General features: G+C 45.8%; 1 protein-coding gene across 1 annotated transcript in view; it reads left to right on the plus strand.

Moving 5' to 3' along the window:
- Positions 1-20,322, plus strand: part of LOC144763325 (monocarboxylate transporter 10-like) — a 396,267-nt gene that overhangs the window by 361,147 nt on the left and 14,798 nt on the right. The window contains exon 5 of the mRNA XM_078648810.1: positions 15,530-15,758. Coding sequence (XP_078504936.1) covers positions 15,530-15,758 — 229 coding nt within the window. The remainder of the gene's footprint in view (positions 1-15,529; positions 15,759-20,322) is intronic.

The raw sequence follows: 20,322 nt of genomic DNA on the forward strand, positions 1-20,322 counted from the left end.
CAGGCTCACATTCGCAGCACGCCACACAGTCAAAGCAGTCAAAGTAGGTCCCACAAGATGGCGCCCAGCGGAGCGAGAATAGAGCACTCTATTAAAGTCACCTCCCGGAAGCTGAAGTTTATCCATCTCAAACGCCGGATTACGACCCGGAGAGAACATAGCGTGATTAATAGCGGACAGATGGGAAGCCCAGTAGTATCTCTTAATGTCGGGGAGCGCCATGCCCCCATCGTACCACGGGATGGAAAGTTTAGCGAGAGCAATGCGCGGTCGCCCATCCCAAATAAGTTGCCTCTGAAGGCTCTCAATCTCCCGAAAATAGGTCTTGGGGATAGGATCATAATAATTCTGGAGAGCGTAGAGAAACCGCGGTAGTGACATCATCTTAAACAGGGCCGCCCGACCCAGTGGAGACAGGGGAAGTTTGCGCCAGCGGGCAACGTCCAAACGGAGCCTAAGCAACGGGGGAAGGAGATTACGATCAAAACGAAGGGACGGATCCAAGGTAACGAACACCCCCAAGTATTTGAAACCATCCCGGACCACCTGAAGAGGAAGTCTACTCGGCAACGGAGGCAAGATACCAGACAAAACGTATACACAGGATTTAGACCAGTTGATGACGAGGCCTGAGTTAGCGCCAAAGGACGCAAGAACGTCAAATAAAACAGATAGAGACTTGCGAGGGGAAGTAAGATACAAGAGGATGTCGTCCGCATAAAGCGAGACGCGGTCTTCGAAGTCCGGGGCCCAACGAATACCTTTAAGGGACGGTTCCCAACGGAGCCAGGCCGCCAACGGTTCAAGAGCGAGCGCGAACAACAGAGGGGACAAGGGGCAGCCCTGACGGGTACCCCTGCCCAAGGAAAAGGGGGCCGACACTCTACCGTTCACTACAACTTGCGCCAGAGGTTCCGCGTACAACAGCCTAATCCAGCTAATAAACTCGCACCCGAATCCGAATTTCTCAAGTGTCGCCCATAAATAGGGCCACTCCACAGTATCAAAGGCCATGGAGGCATCTAGGGACGCCAAAATGGCCGGTTCAGTCAAAAGCCCCGCCCTCGCCAGCGCGCCGTGAAGGCGACGTAAATTCAGAGCAGTGTTGCGATGCGGGATAAAGCCAGACTGATCCGGATGGACCAACTCTCCAAGAACCGAAAGGAGACGGGTCGCCAAAAGTTTAGCCAACACCTTAGGTTCAACGTTTAATAGGGATATGGGCCTATACGAGGAACAGAGGTCACGTGGTTTACCCTCTTTGGGAATGACGACGATTGTCGCCAGACGCTGATCATAGGGAAGCATGTTCCGCTCACGAGATTCTAGAAACATGGCGCGGAGATACGGCGCCACCTTATCGGGGCATAATTTGTACAACTCAATAGGCAAACCGTTCGGGCCCAGTGCTTTGCCCGAACGGAGCGATCGAACTGCATTGGCTATCTCATCATTCGTAAAAGGGGAGTCCAAAGCAATACGGTCCAAGTCGGTGACACAGGGCAAAGCGATATCACGCAGAAGAAGGCGGGAGTCGTCAACATCCCTCACAGACACGGGAGCATATACCACACGGAAATATTCCGCAAAACGATCAACAATGGCGGTCGGATCTATCACTTTCTCACCACTCGCAGACTGAATCACGGGCACCACACGATTAACCCTTTCTTTCTTGTCCAACCACGCTAGGAGTTTTCCCGCTTTGACACCCACATCATACAATCTGCCCTGCTGCTCACGAAACATCACCTTTGCAGCGTCAGTGACCAGAGATTTATACGCAAACTGTTTGAGACCCAGGGCATGGAGTTTGTCAGGCGTGACACCAGATTCCAACTCGTCCTCCAAAGCAGAGATCTCCCCCTCAAGTTCCACCACCTCCTTCCTCCCTGCCCTCTTAGCTTCAACAATCAAGGAAAGGGCCTGTCCACGAATCACGGTTTTAAAAGCCTCCCACAGGGACACAGCCGAAGAGACCGACCCCTCATTTTCCAGGAAATATGAATCCATGGACTTGAGCAAGAGGGTACGAGTCTCAGGGGAGGAAAGATACCAAGGGTTAATGGGAGCCACTCGGCCCGCCGCCTCTACCCCAACCTCAAAACGAAGCCAGAGCGGCGAGTGATCAGAAATACCCCTCGGCAAGTGTAAAATCTCACGAACCGCCGATGATTGGGCTGCGGGCATCAGGAAATAATCCAGCCGGGACAGACTGCCATGGGCCCCAGAATGGAAGGTGTATTGGAGTTGAGTAGGATGCAACAGTCGCCAGCAGTCCACAAGGCCAAAGGTATCCAAAAACCCACCCAACCACTGCTGAGCCTGCGGGGTATCTCTAGGGGGATGGCGATCGTGAAGGCCGGAAAGCACCGAATTAAAATCACCGGCAAGAAAGAGAGTGCTATCAGGGAGATCCAACAGAACACGGCCCAAGTCAGTAAAAGTAGAGGCCTGCAAACCCGGGGGAACATAAACATTGAAGAGAGATAGGGTGCGGCCTTCATATCTACCCACCAGGACAGTATATCTCCCACGGTCATCATGAATCACCTCATCAATAGCCAAGGGGAGGGAGGTTCGAACAAGAATACCCACACCCCTAGATCCGGAGGTAAACCCTGAGTGCGCCACAAGGCGGTAGCCCCATCTATTCATCGCATAACAAACATTACCAATCAAATGGGTTTCTTGCATGAAAACAATGTCCGGTGACAAACGTCGAATACATTTTAAGACCACACTGCGCTTAATACGATCACCCAGGCCATTAACGTTCCAGGAAAGAAATTTCAACCCTCTACCCCCCATCCCAACCACCCGAGCCAAGACCCCTCGTCCATGAGCTAGACATCAGAAACAGCAGCAAACACAGGAGCAAATCGCCTTGAAAACAACACACAGAAAAGAAAAAACTTCCCAACCCCCCTCCCCCAAACTGAGGAGAAACACCCCCCACCCTGCACCCCTGCAAAAAGCTAAAGAGCCACCCCAACCTGCAGTGTGCCTGTCGCCCAAGAACCCCTATTCTACACAAAGACCCCGGAGGAGGAAAGGTCTCCGTTCCATCCACCCCCCGACCTCAGCAAGAACAAAAATAACAAACGAAAAGACAGAATGATCGCAATGTAGAGGGACGCCGGCCAACACCCCTGAGAATGTATTCAAAATAAGACATAAGAGCCGAACAGTTAGATCTCCACACCACCTTCGGCACCGCCAGGGTGAGCGGCGGAGTCTGTCTCAGGAGGACGGTCAGGCAATGAGTCCAGCCAGTCATTCACAGCATCTGGCCGATCAAAGAAAAGGGTACGTTCATTGTATTCAACCCGGAGTCTAGTGGGAAAGAGCATGGCGTAACGTAGGCCCCGATCCCGGAGACGTTTCTTGGCACCACGAAACTCCATACGTTGTCTCTGAACCTGTTGGGAAAAGTCCGGGTAAAAGTTCACCGTAGCGTTCTCAAAGGCCACCGGGCCCTTCACCCGCGAGGCCTGCAGGATAGCGTCCCGGTCTCTATAATGAAAAAGCTTCGCTACAATGGGTCTCGGCGGGGCTCCCGGCTTGACTTTGCCCCCTGGAACACGATGTGCACGTTCCACCGTGAAAAATTTTGTGAGACCAGAAGGGGCCAAATGGTTCAAGACCAGATCCTCAACCAGGAGATCCACCGAGTGGGGTTCAGGGTTTTCCGGTACACCAACCAGGCGAACATTGCAGCGACGCGCCCTATTTTCAAAGTCCTCCAGGCGACGGGTCATGAAGTCATTCCCCCGACGGAGATTTCCAATTTCAGTTTGGAGCTCCGAGACGTCATTCGTAAGGCTAGAGGATTTAATATCCAGTGATTGTACCCTCTCATTCGTCTTGCCGAGATCAGCACGAATCAGATTCACCTCAATAGCCACGGTGTCAAGTTTGTGGGCCAAGGCCTCGTACTGTAGGCCGATGGATTCTCTCACACCCGAGATGGCGCCCATGATATCCTGTAAGGAGGGCTCCGCCGATTCTTCCAAAATTCGTTCGGACGCAATACTAGAACCAGGCAGGGCAGCTCCGGGGGACCCCTTAGAATGGGTATAACGGTCCATGACATTCGATTGAACTGGAGCTCCGCGCAGAGGTGTTTTCGTCTTGCGCGTCTCTCTGTCCCCTCTGCCCGCCATTTTGAAGATGCGTCACAGGACGAGCCACCAGGTTCGACGGGCCCGACACCCAAAGTACAGGATCAAAAGTACATAAAAAGGGGGCACAACTCGGGCGGAGGTCGCCAAACCAGCAAATAGGTCACATGAAAGCCCAACAGCCGATCCGCCTCCAAGTCTCAGTCGCAACACGACATCCACAGCCGTGGCCCAAGTCGGAACAGAATCGAAACCGAAACCTAGGAAGGGGGGACCCACAAGGCCAGATCTCCTGCCGTTGTTGTTCAATTGCAGGACGGCTACAGTACCGCACCCCGTCCCGGGCGCACCTCAAGGGCGGAGCCCAAAAGTTCAGAGCACCATAACTCAGGAATACGAGATCCAAATCGATTCCTGTAAAGTGCCAGGGTAATCAGCCAAGCGTCCCCTACACGAATTCTTGCAAGAAATCAGGATTCAGCCAGGATAAAATGTCGGGAGCGGCGAGGGTCCGGAGAGCGCTGTGCTCAAGCGGCCATCTCGGATGCCCGCCAAGCTCCTCCCCTGGTTGAGCAATCTTGACTGTTTTCATGGATCGTATGCGGCATGAGACACATTCCAGTCCTTTTCTGGCCTTAAAGCATGATCACTGTTTCAATAAAACGTGGATTACTGTTAACAAAGAGTTTCTTTACCACTCCCTGCTCGGTGTTTACATTTTGAGTTGAAAAAGTTTCATATCAGATGTATGCAATGGGGAAGGCATATGTCCATATGAGACTGTAACTCATTCAAACGCTTATGCTGCCATCTCACGACTTTTCTATGTACTGCACGCGAATTATAAACATCTTGCACGGATTTCGTTGTCAGCTTCGTAAATACAACAGCACACAGGGAATTGCTTCACTGTATGATTTTTAAACAAAAGTTAGAAGACGGTAAAGACGCTGGTACCTTCGAATACTTGGGCTTTAAAATTGGGGCTCGTTTGTTTTCACGTTCAATACGCATATTGTTTTCACTATAAATATTTTACTCAAATTCAGAGTCCTACAAAAAAGCATCAAATGGATTTTACAAAACGCTAAAAAAAGCACGTGTAATAAAATATAATGATAATGTCGGCAATGTAATTAGTTTTATTAGATTATCAGTGACCAAATTATTGTAAATCCTCGAGGGTCCGACTTCCAAACAACCTTATATAGTACGTTTAGTAGTACTACTCACGTACTACAAAATGATATTCATAAACCTGCCTGCACAGGGCTCCGCCCAGGGCCGAACTGAGAACTAACATCGGCCCTGGCAAAGTGCTCCGCCGGCCCCCTGGGGACCGAGCTCTTTGCCGGGGCCGGTTTTCGGCCGATTTTGTTACAGGGCCGATTTCGGCCCTGTAACAAAAACAGCCCCAGGGCCTAAAACTGGCCCCCACCCTTGCGGCACACCGGGGGATTGCCCGGTGCCCGCTATGGCCAGTCCGGGCCTGGCTCCGCCTCGCCTATAGTTTCCATATGAAACCCCCACCCCAACTGCAGAGATCTCCATACACATTGCAGCACCTCAAAAAGGACCCAAGAACACTAGTAAATGGACTGCAGCTCAGTCCTGGAATAAGTTCAGCACCACCCATGGCCAACCACAGGCACTGTCACACACTCCCACAGAAAATAATGGCGGCAGGGACTTCAAATACCACCCCATAGGAAATAATGTTAAAATAAATTAACTTTTTTTGACTGCTTACAATATATATCAATGTGATTAAATGTAAAATGTACTTTTAATTATTTTAATAACATGTTTTCATTTAAATTAATTCTATGCATAGATTTGTCATATTTAATACAAAATAAATACATATACACATTTCCCTTTAGGTTTCTTTAGATGTCTTTTTAATAAACCTTTAAAAAAGTTTGGTTGTTAATTAAAAATGTAAGTTAATAGTGTCCTAGAATTGTTTTGATTATGTTCTCCATTGTAAAATAAATATATACAATTAATTTAAATTAATATACCTTGTAAATATTTGTACGATTTTTTTTTAAGTTTAATACACTTTCTAACATTTTCCTATACTTTACCAATGGGAGGTCTCCTCCCATTTGTCATAAACCTGCACCTATTTGTGAAAAGTTACACGTACTAACTTAACACTCATAAATAAGGCTTCAATCCCTAATTCCATGGGGTGGATACACATAAGCCTACACTTTCTAGTAAATTTACTACGAGTTGTAAGAGTAAACTCACATGTGTAAATGTACTCACGTGTAAGTTTTCCTTACAAGTGCCCCTCTTAGAAACCAAGTCATCCATGTTCAGTCAGGATGATTCACTATTATGCTTTAAACCTCTTTCATACAAGTTGAGGATGGCCCTTCTGCTCCCTGATATAAATCAGGGAGCAAAATCCTAACTTTACCACTCCTAAATGCCCTTTGTGAATACCGAAAGTCATAAAGTTAGGATTTTGTCTCAGTTAAACTTAAGTGTTGGTCTTAAGGTTAACTTATGTAAAACTTAAGTTTAACTGAGACAAAATCCTAACTTTACTACTCCTAAATGCCCTTTGTGAATACCGAAAGTCTCAGATTACTTTTGTGAATTGGGGCCTCTGTGTTTAGGAAAGAGATTGTAAGTGGCAAAGGAGTAGCGTTCTGAAGAAGGATTGACCTCATAAAGTAGCCAATGGCATAACAAAGGGAGAATTCAATGAAGATTGGTGGTAAGCCGTCTGGTCTTTCATTTTTACGAGCTGTTGATGAAGATATTACAAAGACATCACTTGACTGAGTATGAAAAACAGCGTAAACCACAGCTACATGACACATGTCTTAATTTGTTGGGAGTTTATGCCTGCTTTTTACCACCAACTCAAGGTGTCTTGCATGCTTAAGCAGAGTGGCAGAGCAGGAGATGTTGTCCCCTTGCAGGTACACCCTACCACTGACCTGCCTCTTAGCCCTCCAACTCGAGAGGACCTGATCTTATGCCGGGCAGCGGAACTAAGGGCCTGATTTAGCTCTCTGCGTATGGGTTACTCCATCACAATGGTATCGGATATCTCTTCTGCCAAAATATAAATCCCATTAGGCCCTGGGATTTATATTTTGGCGGATGGGATATCCGTCACCATTGTGACAGACTAACCCATCTGCCGTGATCGAAATCAGGCCCTAGGTCTGGGGTCTTACAACTGCTTCAGCCCCTGCTATTAGCTGGCTGGTTATATCCTCCTGATGCCGCAGTCCCTTAGGCCAGGGGCTAATGCTTCTAGACAATCTTATTCCTGTAACTAAATATTGGCCATAAGTTCTGATGGGTGTCTGAATACTTTGTTACTCCTTGACAGAGACTACCAAAAACACATTCTATCCCAGGCAAGGCTGGCATGGGGAACAACCTTTATAACGCAACTTTTAGCACGCAGTGCTATTACAACGCAGACTTTAAAACGAAAACTATTACAACGCATTACACTGAGGGGTGCTCTAGGATAGGGAATAGTTTTAATTTACTATCCAACACCTTCCCAAGTGTCCACAGGGACTGGTGTTGGAATAGTAAATTAAACTATTCACTATCCAACACCCCCCAGTGTAATGCGTTGTAATGGAATGCGTTTTAAAACTTGCGTTGTTACAGCATGCATGGTAAAAGCATGCGTTGTAACAACGTACATCCGGCTGGCACTCCACACAACAGGGAATTACTCCCAATATGGTCAAAGTAATTTTTCAAATTCCTTATTTAATTGTATTTTCATGGAATCCAACCATGTCCATTTTTAAGACCCTGCAAGGCATCCCACACAATAAATCAACTTCTGAAATACATTTTAGACTACTCGAGGCTTAGACCAATAGTCCTTGGCAAACATTTCTGAAGTTGTTTTTGTAGATTTGTAAAGGATTTTTTAGAAGCATTAGATTATTTGTATGTGCCAGCCAGTAGATAGATAGATGGATAGATGGATAGATAGATAGATAGATAGATAGATAGATAGATAGATAGATAGATAGATAGATAGATAGATAGATACATAGATACATAGATACATAGATAGATAGATAGATAGATAGATAGATAGATAGATAGATAGATAGATAGATAGATAGATAGATAGATAGATAGATAGATAGATAGATAGATAGATAGATAGATAGATAGATAGATAGAGTGAGGGCGAGAGATAGATAGATAGATAGATAGATAGATAGATGGACAGATAGATAGATAGATAGATAGATAGATAGATAGATAGATAGATAGATAGATAGATAGATAGATAGATAGAATTTTAATAAAAACAAAAGGTCTTGGTTAATGCCAGACCTAACTATGGGCCGATTCTTAAGGAAAGACACAAAGGTTCACCCATGGTATATGCCCTTGCAATAGTTCAGACTTTAAGGCTTTCATTAACTCACAAGAATTTACTTAAGTAGGTCAAGAAATCGTTCTCCTGGAAAATATTTGTGAACTGCACAAGAAAATACCCATCTGTAGATCTGCACATGCAAAAATATGTTGCGCAGTAACAAGTTCACTTCCTCATTAACCACTTTCCCCCAACCCTGGAAGAAGTTTTACGTATGCCCTTGCAGGAGTAAAACACCACTCTTTCTCTGTATGGGAAAATATTAGAGACAAGTTGATGAAAACCCGTAAAATATGCAAGTTAGTAGGTTTGCAAACTATCTCCAGCAGCAGTATGCAGATCTGAGGAAAGGTTGCAAAATAAGGTAATTGTTCATAGTCAAACCCTACTATGGTATGAGCTCTGGCATAATCAGAGAGTCTATTTTCAGAGCTCTCATATAAAGAGATTGCTACTAGGATGTACGTTGTTACAACGCATGCTTTTACCACGCATGCTGTTACAACGCAGGTTTTTCAATGCAAGTCGTTACAACGACTTGCGTTGAGGGCTGCTGGATAGTGAATAGTTTTATTTACTATTCCAACTCCAGTCCCCGTGGATAGTAGGGAAGGTGTTGGATAGTAAATTAAACTATTACCTATCCTAGAGCGCCCCCCAGCGCAATTCGTTGTAATGACTTGCGTTGAAAACCTGCGTTGTAAAGGCACTGCGTGGTAAAAGTTGCGTAGTAAAGGATGTTTCCCTTGCTACTATAATTTGTTGCCGCAATACATTATTAAATTCCACACCCCTGCCAGGTTATATCAGTTCAGTTTGGTAGTGAAAATTAGTAAAATCTTTTCAAGGTACAAAAGCCACACTAATTTGCTTTTCCAATGCTTGCTTATGAAGTATCTAACTACATTTTATTGTGCCTTTCAGAGCAACATCAATATGCTATGTGTTGAGCAACTTCATATAGTATTGCTGTTTCAATCATCCTACAGAGTCTACATTGTCTCCTGGGCCTGTATTACATAGAGGGCAAACTGTGCCTGTATGCACTGTGATGCACGGATAACTGGGTGCGCCGGGCACAGACCTAGACAGTGTGCATTTGCACTTACACTGAGGACTGCATAATAGTGCAAGGCGGACTGTGTGTATAAAGCTGCTAGTCTACTTTTCACTGTCCAGCCTGCTTTTGAAAGGTGGGGGCAGAAATCCCACTGCAGGCGGGTACAGTCGATGATTGTATCCACCTATAGAGAAATGTCCTAGGCCTAGGGGTCCATAGTTCCACTGTTTTCCTTTGCAAGGGTGGCCTTGGGGGCGTACTGACTGTGTGCCGCCTCTATATAGCACACAATGGACCTCCTAAGACCTCTTTGCGGAGGACACAGAGAGAAAGTTTTTCCTCATTTGCATGTGACCACAACCCCATGTGAACGAGGGAACACACGGTCATGACCGCGCAGGTGTAGAATATGCACTGGCATGGTCCATACTTCAGAAGGAGCCGCACAAGCATCTGTGGCCCTTTCTATAATACCAAAGTGCTACAGGGGATGCAAGAAGCAGCTCCAAATGCCGGTTGCGGGGCACACCCTTGTCATTTTCCAGTGACAGTGCCAAGCCTGGCTCCACCTTCAGTTGGCTTTGCTGGTGAGCCAGCCACCAGAGGCCTACTGGCTCTTAAACATCAGAAGGGTCTGTTCCATTTAGGACAGGCCTTCAGACACTGATCTGCCCACAACTGTCACTCGAAGCATGGCACAGACAGCAAAGAAAAAATGTAAAATGCCCCCTACCTGCAGAGAGAAGATTGCATGAAAGGAATATTGTGGGTTTTTTCCATAAAACAAATCTACTTCCTTGCAAATATGTTTTAGAGAAACAAAAACATTTTGACTGGCCTGTCATGCCACAGTGAGATGATATTTTTACTGTGTGTGTGCCCAACTTGCCCGTGGGAGCACTTTTGATAAAAAGAAAAATCCTTGCCAAATGTAGTGTCCTGCTGGACACAGTCTAGTGTTTTACCAGCCACTTCCACGAGGGCAGGCTTATACTCACACCCCACACCCATCCACCACAGGCGTCACAAGTGATGTGGGCCTGTTAATAAAAGGGCGTGGGCGCTCTAGTTCGTGGCCAGTAATGTGTGCAGTAAACATGTGTCTGTGTCACTTATTTATCTAGTATGTGAGCACAGGGCCCACGACTTTACAGCCACAGCAGCACGGGCCACTAACTTTGATGAGCAGGCCACTGTATTGCTGGTGGTGGGACCTCAACCGTGCTTTCGGTCTGTAATGTAATGTAATGTAAAAAGGATTTGTATAGCGCTGCGTTCACCGGACGGTTTCTTGGCGCTGATCACCAACCCAGGAGGAGGCAAAGAGGGAAGAGAGAAGAACTTTATGTATAGACACCGCGGAAAAGGTGAGTTTTTAGGAGAGAGCGAAAGTGAGGATAGGAAGAGGAGAGTCTGAGGTCTAAAGGTAGGGAGTTCCAGAGTGAGGGGGCCAAGAAGGAGAATCTAAGACCTCCGTGCTTTTTACGCCTGTACCTAGGTGTCTGGAGGAGGGCGTGATGGGAGGAACGGAGGTGTCTGGGGGGGACGTACGGATGAAGAAGAGAGGAGATGAAAGAGGGGCCGATACCGGCCAGGGATTTATGGGTTAGGCAGCCAAGTTTGAACTTGCAGCGCTCCGACACAGGAAGCCAATGAAGGGCTTTGAGGAGGGGACGAACGTGGTGATGTTTTGGCTGACGATGGATAAGGCGGGCGGCCTGATTCTGGATTAACTGAAGTCTCTTTATTTGATATTGTGGAATGCCTGCGTATAGGGCGTTGGCGTAGTCGATCCGAGAGATGACTAGCGCCAACAGCGCCAGGGTGAGAGCTTCAGTGGTCAGGAAGTGAGCTATTTTCCGGATTTTTCTGAGCTGGTGGAAGCAGGAGGATACTGTAGCGCTGATCTGATGATTCATAGAAAGATCTTGTGAGATGTAGACCCCTAGGCTTTTTACTTTTTCAGCGGGACTAGGAGGGGGGCCAAGGGAGAGGGGCCAGAAGGTGGAGTTCCATGGATTGGCTGGCCCTCCGACAAGAACGAGCTCCGTCTTGTCGGGGTTAAGCTTAAGGTGGTGAGCGCCCATCCAGTCGCTGATATGGCAAAGGGTGGACTGGAAATCCTGGGCCGCTTCCTGCGAGTCAAGGTTGAAGATGAGCTGAATGTCATCTGCATAATTAAATGCAGTGACATTCCTGCCCCGGAGGGAGCGGATCAGGGGGGTAAGGTATAAATTAAAAAGGAGTGGAGACAAAGACGAGCCCTGCGGGACTCCGCAGGTGAGTTTCATCCTGTCCGCCGAGAATTGGGAAATTCGAACAGATTGGTGGCGGTTCGTCAAAAAGGAACAAACCCAATCAAGGGCCGTCCCTCCAATACCAGCCTCCTTGACACGGTCGACCAAGATGGAGTGGTCGACCGTGTCAAAGGCTGCCGACAAGTCCAGGAGGATTAAGGCTTGGCTGGCGTTAGAGTCAGCACCTCTGCGGAGTTCCTCCATAACAGAGAGAATGACCGCCTCAGTTGAATGGGCTGGTCTAAACCCAGCCTGTTGGGGGTCCAGGAAGTTGGAGTCCTCAACAAAGGAACTGAGGATGCTGGTGACATATGACTCAAGTACCTTACTAAGGTAGGGAAGGAGGGAAATGGGACGGAAGTTGGCCATGATCGTAGGGTCGGCGCTGGGTTTCTTCAGGATGGGTACTACTTCCGCGTTCTTAAACTGACTGGGAACCTCACCGAGCAGAAGGGAATTGTTCAGGAGGGCCAGTGGAGGGGTGGGGCAGGCTGAAAAGGCAGCCCGGAGAATCGCGGGGGGGCAGCAGTCTGTGGGGGAGCCAGAGGAGACTTTATTAAGCAGACTGATGAAGACTTCTTCTGATATCGGGGGGAACTGAGTCAAAGAATGAGGGTTGACAGGGGGTGCAACCTCAGTTAGAGGTGTAGCCGGGGGAGTGGAGGAGATGCTATTTTTAATTTTAATAATTTTTTCTATAAAGAAACAGTTGAGGGAGTCGCAGAGTGCTTGAGACGGAAGAGGTTTGAGAGTTACCCTATCCGGGTGTGAGAGCTCGTCTACGATAGCAAAGATATCTTTAGATTTCTGCGCAGAGTTAAGGATTTTGGTGGAAAAGTAGGCGGTTTTTGCAGCAGAAATGGCTAGTTTGTACTCTCCCAATAATTTTAGAAAGGGTAATTTCTTTACGGGGTCGTAGTTTCTGCGCCAATGGCGCTCGGCCTGGCGGAGACCTAGTTTTAAGGTTTTAAGGCTATCAGAAAACCATCGATGTGCGTCGTGGGGGCGCTTGGATCTTATTAGTTTAAGAGGGGCAACCTTGTCGCTGGCATATTCTAGCCAGTCGACTAGTGCAGCTTCTTGGGAGTCAATGGGGCCAAGAGCGGCCGGAACCGAGGATGATAAAGAGGTGAGGAATAGGTCATGGTCTGCTTTGTTCCAGTTGCGAGCTTGGAGGCAAGGGCCTCGGCTGCGAGGGGGCGGGGGAGGAACCAGGAGGAGAAAAGAGATTAAATGGTGGTCGGACCAGAGGCAAGGTGAGATCGTGAGCGACTTGATTTCAAGGTTATATGTCCACACCTGGTCAAGGGTGTGGCCCTTGGAGTGAGTGGGTAAATGAATGTGTTGGATACCATTAAGCCCAGTTAGAAGATCGGTGAAAGCCAGGGATTGGGGGCTTTCATGGGTGTCTGATGGCCAGTAATTGAAGTCTCCCAGGACTAGGAGTTTAGAATTGTTGATGGTGAGCTGGGAGAGCAGGTCACCAAAGTTCGAATAAAAATTGGGCATAGATTGTGGGGGACGGTAAACCAAAACACAGGTAAGAGGGGAGACAGAAGATACGAGTCTAATTCCCAGACAGTCCACCTGAGGGATGTTAAGGAGGGAGAGGGAAGTGAACCTGAGGGAGAGATTGATAATGGCGGCTACGCCGCCTCCTAGTTTGCCGGTAGGCCTATTAGCATGGAGTATATAATATCCTGGAGGGATGGCTGCTAGAATGTCTGGGGAGGAGTCCTCAGTCAGCCAAGTCTCGGTTAGGAGAAGAATATCGGGTCGGTCCGAGTCTAGGAGGTGGAAGATGTCAAGATGGTGTCTGACAAGTGAACGAGTATTAAGGTAGATAACCGCCAATTCCATATTAGCGGGTACCTGAGCGAGTGGGGGTTTAGGAGGAGCAGGAAGAGCTGAGGGTTCGGAAGTGAGAAGGGACGGGAGGGACTGTAGCTCAGGAAAAGTACTCCGGGGTTGATAGATACCTAGTTGTTGCAGGCATATAGAGCTGGTGGTGTCCAGTGGCCTCACAGAGTGTAGAGCAATCAGGTCCCTGGGAGTGAGGGTAATAATAATTTGGGCAGAGTGACATGGCCCGGGCCCCGTCCGGCCGCGGACGGGCGCAGACGGGCTTGCCTTAGGCGCGCCTTCGGCGCGCAGTCGGCGCGCCCGCTGCGCTCGTCCGCTGCGCTTCCGGTATGGACACATCCTAAATACAAGTGAATGGGGGGTTGGAAGGGGGTGTGGCCTAAATAAGTGGGCGTGGCCTAATCACGCGAGAGAGGCGGCAATTGCAATCAAGGCTGGTCTCGCCCGCCCGCTGCAGCGCTGAGTCGGCTGTTTGGGGGGTCTGGGAGTGGCCAAGATGATTCCTTCGTTGCACACAAGGTAAACAGTGTTTTAAAATCACACAAATCACACAAGTAATCAGTTTTAAAAGCAAATAGAGTAGCGTGGCTCCCGGCTGTGCCTCAGGAGGGAAGGTGGTTCAAGCGAGCGCTGGTTCTCAGTGCTTAAATGCGCTCGGCGAAGGGGGCGTGGCCTAAATAAGTGGGCGTGGCCTAATCACGCGAGAGAGGCGGCAATTGCAATCAAGGCTGGTCTCGCCCGCCCGCTGCAGTGCTGAGTCGGCTGTTTGGGGGGTCTGGGAGTGGCCAAGATGATTCCTTCGTTGCACACAAGGTAAACAGTGTTTTAAAATCACACAAATCACACAAGTAATCAGTTTTAAAAGCAAATAGAGTAGCGTGGCTCCCGGCTGTGCCTCAGGAGGGAAGGTGGTCTGATGCCCATACAATAAATAGGGACTATCAACATATCAATCATACATTCAAATTACACAAATAAGCACTGGCCCATTAATATGGTATTACTGGAGGTGGATTTGAAAGAGTTCCGCAATCGGTGGTAGTGAGTCTCGCTCGATGCCAGTCGAAATATTCATGGTAAGAGATTGTATCTGGGAAACAGCATTTACAACGCATTCATTACATCGCAGTCCCTTTACAACGCAGTTGTTACAACGACCGTGTTGTTAGAACGCGATGCCTTTACAAATCAAGTCATTAGATCGACTTGCTGTAGGGGGCGCTCTAACATATGGAATAGTATGATTTAGTATTCCAACACCTTACCTACTGCTGAGCAGGCTGGAGTTTGAATAGTAAATTATACTATCCCTGAGTCCAGCGCGCCCCCTACAGCAAATCGATCTAATGACTTGCGTTGTAAAGGTATCGCATTCTAACAACGCAGTCATTGTAACGACAGCATTGTAAAGGAACGCAAAGTAACAGCATGCAATGTAACATGCCATATTTATTATATGTACGGGTAATATTTTGCATTTTACAGTTTATGTTTAGCTATCTTTGTTTTTACTTTAACCTGCAACCTAATTTGATGGGGACATTTATAAAGAAAGAAACTTTTGAAATGATACTGAAGCACTTATCTTGAGTGCCCGATTCCAGAAAAAGTAGATACTTCAATAATTTTTTAAGCCTTTTGTAGATTTATCAAATGTAGAGCACCCATCCACCTAGTAAACATAATGATAAAAAAATAGCCACTGAGTATGGGCTTCATAATATGACAGATAAAGTTTGTCCGCAGTGGTGGCGCAAGGTAGATACCCAACTGTAATCCTCTTGTCTGCCTACAGGTTGCCTCGTTCTTCTTCATTGGCCTGATGTCCATGATGATTCCGCTGTGCAATGCTTTCGGCAGCCTCATCGCCGTCTGCCTCTTCATGGGACTCTTTGACGGCTGCTTCATCTGCATCATGGCTCCCATTGCCTTTGAGCTGGTGGGTTCCCAGGATGTCTCCCAGGCCATCGGCTTCCTCCTTGGATTCATGTCGATTCCCATGATGGTTGGTCCACCTGTTGCAGGTAAGGAGATCCGTGGCAGCCATTTCACATTTAATAATTCTTAATGATGATACATGCCAAGCAGGATCCTTAGAGAAAAACAATGACTAAATATTATGGGGCAGATATATGAAAAAGACATGCAGAGCAACTTACTGTGCTGCGTGACAGGGAAAGGGCAAGAATGCACCATATTTAAGGCAATACGGCTTATTCCTGCCTTTTCCCTGCACAAGCTCCCTTTTAGCAGCCTAGCACAAACGCAGGCAACTCAGGTGCCTGTGTTGCATGCAGGATTGTTTTGTACACCCTCCTGCTCAAAAATAATCCTGAGAGGCATTTTCCTCTTTTTATGTGTGCTTCAGAATGCAGTACTGCCAATGTGTAACTATTTGCATTTTTTATTTTATTTATTTAATTAGTGTTTTTTTGCATTTTTGTATAGAATGCATGTGTACCATGGACATTCAGAGTGCTTTGTAAGAAAACTGGGATTCTTTAGAGGTTGATAGTCCTCTTGAACAAACCCTTAAACAACAGAGCAGTAGACTAGGGCCAAAACAACAAAACTTTAGGAAAGGAATCTAAGGGATGGTTGTACACTCTGGACTGTGTGTGTTGGGGTGTTGGTACACACACTAAAAAGCCATGGGCTATCTCAGGAACAATTTGCGCCTTCAAACAAATTGGTTTGCAACCCTCTATTAAATTATCAGTTTGCTAACGTGCTCTCTGATGCTACAAACACAAATTATCATACTGCATTTTCCATCAGACTTGCCTCACCCTTGCTTTACCACATTCGAGTAACAACTTAATAACGTTTATTAGGTGATAAAGAATGTAATGTGTGCTAACCACAACTAGAGGCTTTCGAATTGGTGCCTAAATCACATAAACGTAGCATTGCCCATGCAAACAAGTGTGCAGGACCACTTTTTCGCAAGTGCATATTGTCCATGAAATGGCTCCAAGTGTCCAGGTACGTCACCAGGACATCGAGGTGAGTCCAAAAATACATCAAGTTGACACCTCTTGAAGGCTAATGCGCCAAACTCCACAAATTAAAGGCCACTTCGTGTGAAGGTCAAAATTGTTTATAAAGGTTTGAACAGACGGAAACCACAAGTGTGTATGGGATAAAAAATGGTTTTGTGATAGTTGGGAAACTGTAATAATTTGGGGATATAATTTTACAGATATTAAGGAGAACATGTAAAAAAATTGAACAATTAAACTTCCTCATGCATCAAGAACTCCACCATCAGGAACATTTGTTTGCCAGAAGAGACATCAGCTGAGGTAAAAGAAAATATGACATTACAACGCATTCCATTACAACACATACCATTACAACGCATACCACTGCAACGCATAATACGTTTAGAGCAACAGTAGGGTAAGTGTTAGATAGTGTAGGGTTAAAAATTACTAAGTGTTGGATAGTATAGGGGTAAACAAATGTATTCCCACTCCAGTGAGTGCAACAGTAGGGAAAGTGTTGGATAGTGTAGGGGTATATATTGCTATTCCCATGTACTCCAAAACCCATACCCACCCTAATACTAAACAAATCTCCATTACTTAACTTATAATGCGTTGTAATGGTATGCATTGTAATGGCATGCGATGTAAAGGCAGTTGCATTGTAACAGTTGCGTTGTAAAGGTAGGTCGTTGTAATGACTGCGTTGTAATGGATGTTTCCCATGTAAAATGGCACGTTCTGCCATTGTCGCCGCCTACAACAGTAGAACAAATCCTTTGCCGCCTGGAGAAATAGAACTATGGATCTGAAGTTTTGATTTTTGGAAACGAGGCGCAATTTGTTTGTCTTCGAGGAGCACATTGTCCAAGAAACTCACTTGTGAAAAACATTGTAACCGTTGAAAGTTGCGCAATTCCAAATTACGCGAACCCGTTTCAAACAGGGGAAATGCCTATGAATGACGACCATCTACATCGTCATTGACCAACTTTGGTGAATGAGACAAAGGATAGTAGATTATGGAAGTACTTTGGAACAGTAAGGTTGATTAAAGCTTAATAAAATGTAAAGGCTATTTACAGGCTTGAAGAAAGTTGAGTGTTCTCTCTCCCCCCCATAACATTTGAGGGCAAAGTAGCAAATAGTACCTTTTAAAAGACAACTGGTATAACAGCTTACCAAAACTTGACAGGGTTTTAAAGAAACTTGGCAATAAGTTTTTAGTTAGCTCTCTCTTTTGCTTCTTTATAAGCCAATTGTGGATGTTCTTAAGGTCGAAACAACTACAAAACATCAACAAATAAGAGTCAGGAATTGTAAGGCTTCCATAGTTTGAAATATTGCTATTGAATTATGTATCAATTAAGAAGGGGATATGACCAATGGGGCAATAGGGAGGATTTGATTACCTGTTCAGCATCACTCGATGTTTAAAGTATTTATAACTATTGTTTAACAATAGTTAGAGCAGGCTTCTCCAATGAGTAGCTCGCGAGCTACTGGTAGCTCTCCAGCTACCTGTAAGTAGCTCTCCTGTGTGGGACCCAGCCTACTGCATTAGCTTTGTTTGGTTGAACTAATTTATGAATCCCAAAATTTAAAGTGTGTATTTGAGACAATAATGTGCATATTTTAAGAACTCATAAGCTAATGTTTGGAAAAAATGGTGGAACTTCGCAAATATGTCTAAAGCTTATACTTGAGTTTGGCGCTGGGGAGACATGTTACCTTGATCTCATGGACATTGCAGCTATGGCTGTCATGCATTAATCATGTAGAGGCATTCCAAATTGATAATGCCTTTTTTGCATTACTACTGGCACCTCTGCCTGATGTGCTGAGGTGATCACTGCTAGAAGTCTTGCATATGAGGGCCACTAATGTAATCTTGTCTGATTTGGTCACTATTACAGCACTAATAATATTAGTTGCCCGGCATGATTATCCTTGACCATAAGTAGCCCTGTGCTTAATTTGAGCCAGTGGTTTCCGGTGCTCGGTACTGGCACTTAATTGTCAACAACGGCACTTGTGACAGCCTTCCACGAGGTAGCGCTGTCTGGCTAATTTAGAGATAACTAGGGCTGAATATTAATGTAATGTACATACAAAATTACCTGCCACCCTATCCTTTCTCATAGCTTTGTGGGCCTGGAATTGTCTGAATTGTTACACTTGAGTGTGATGGTTAGTAGTTGTGCTGTTACTATCATTGGCCAAGCAACAGAACCAAGTGGTAGATCAGGAAAGTTAAAGACAGAGTACGTAACTGCACAGCCAGTGAGTACCGAGCAGCCAAGGGTTTAAATATTACCCAACAATTTACGTATTTTTAAAAAAAAACTTTTGTATTATTTCATAAGCAAAATGGCATCAAATAGACACTTCATCACAACAGTTAGTACAAAAACATGAAAGAATATGTACAAATATATACAAACATATTGCAGTAAAAGCAACATACACTTACAGAAATAGTGAACAAGCATATAATCAAATTATTATGATGACACCGACTATTGTCTGCGATATGAATTCAAAAGCACAAGGTTGCAAATTGAACACTTTTTTTACATACAGATCATTAGAAAAACAAAGCCAGTCCTTTGATAAAAAATGTGAACAGGGCGGAACTGGGATGAAATAGCCTGCCTGTCACACAACACCTGTGATTAGTGAATTATAAGAAATTGCAGAAAGGGCCCACGAGAGTGGTATGAATTAGTCCCTAGCTGCACCCTTAGTTCTTGACACAGGCTGGGGGTCAACGCATTTCGAACCTTGTTTAGTCTAGGTTCTCCTCAGGACGAGGACTGGGTGAAGATGTACCTTCTCAGCCAAACATTGACTGCGTACAGCGCACAGCCTGTGCAGCCTTCTCAATACACAGAAAAGAGAATGTGAGTCCTCGCAGATTAACACAGATCGCCTTTGGCGCCCCTGGTTCCAGCACCTTTGACACCACACCCAGAATAATTCCAGTGGCCCTTCCCCTTCTCTCCACGCAGTCAATGTTTGGCTGAGAAGGTACATCTTCACCCAGTCCTCGTCCTGAGGAGAACCTAGACTAAACAAGGTTCGAAACGCGTTGACCCCCAGCCTGTGTCAAGAACTAAGGGTGCAGCTAGGGACTAATTCATACCACTCTCGTTGGCCCTTTCTGCAATTTCTTATAATTCACTAATCACAGGTGTTGTGTGACAGGCAGGCTATTTCATCCCAGTTCCGCCCTGTTCACATTTTTTATCAAAGGACTGGCTTTGTTTTTCTAATGATCTGTATGTAAAAAAAGTGTTCAATTTGCAACCTTGTGCTTTTGAATTCATATCGCAGACAATAGTCGGTGTCATCATAATAATTTGATTATATGCTTGTTCACTATTTCTGTAAGTGTATGTTGCTTTTACTGCAATATTTTTGGATATATTTGTACATATTCTTTCATGTTTTTGTACTAACTGTTGTGATGGAGTGTCTATTTGATGCCATTTTGCTTATGAAATAATACAAAAGTTTTTTTCAAAAAATACGTAAGTTGTTGGGTAATATTTAAACCGTTGGCTGCTCGGTACTCACTGGCTGTGCAGTTACGTACTCT

The sequence above is a fragment of the Lissotriton helveticus genome, chromosome 6, assembly GCF_964261635.1.
Source record: "Lissotriton helveticus chromosome 6, aLisHel1.1, whole genome shotgun sequence".
Lineage (NCBI taxonomy): Eukaryota > Metazoa > Chordata > Amphibia > Caudata > Salamandridae > Lissotriton > Lissotriton helveticus.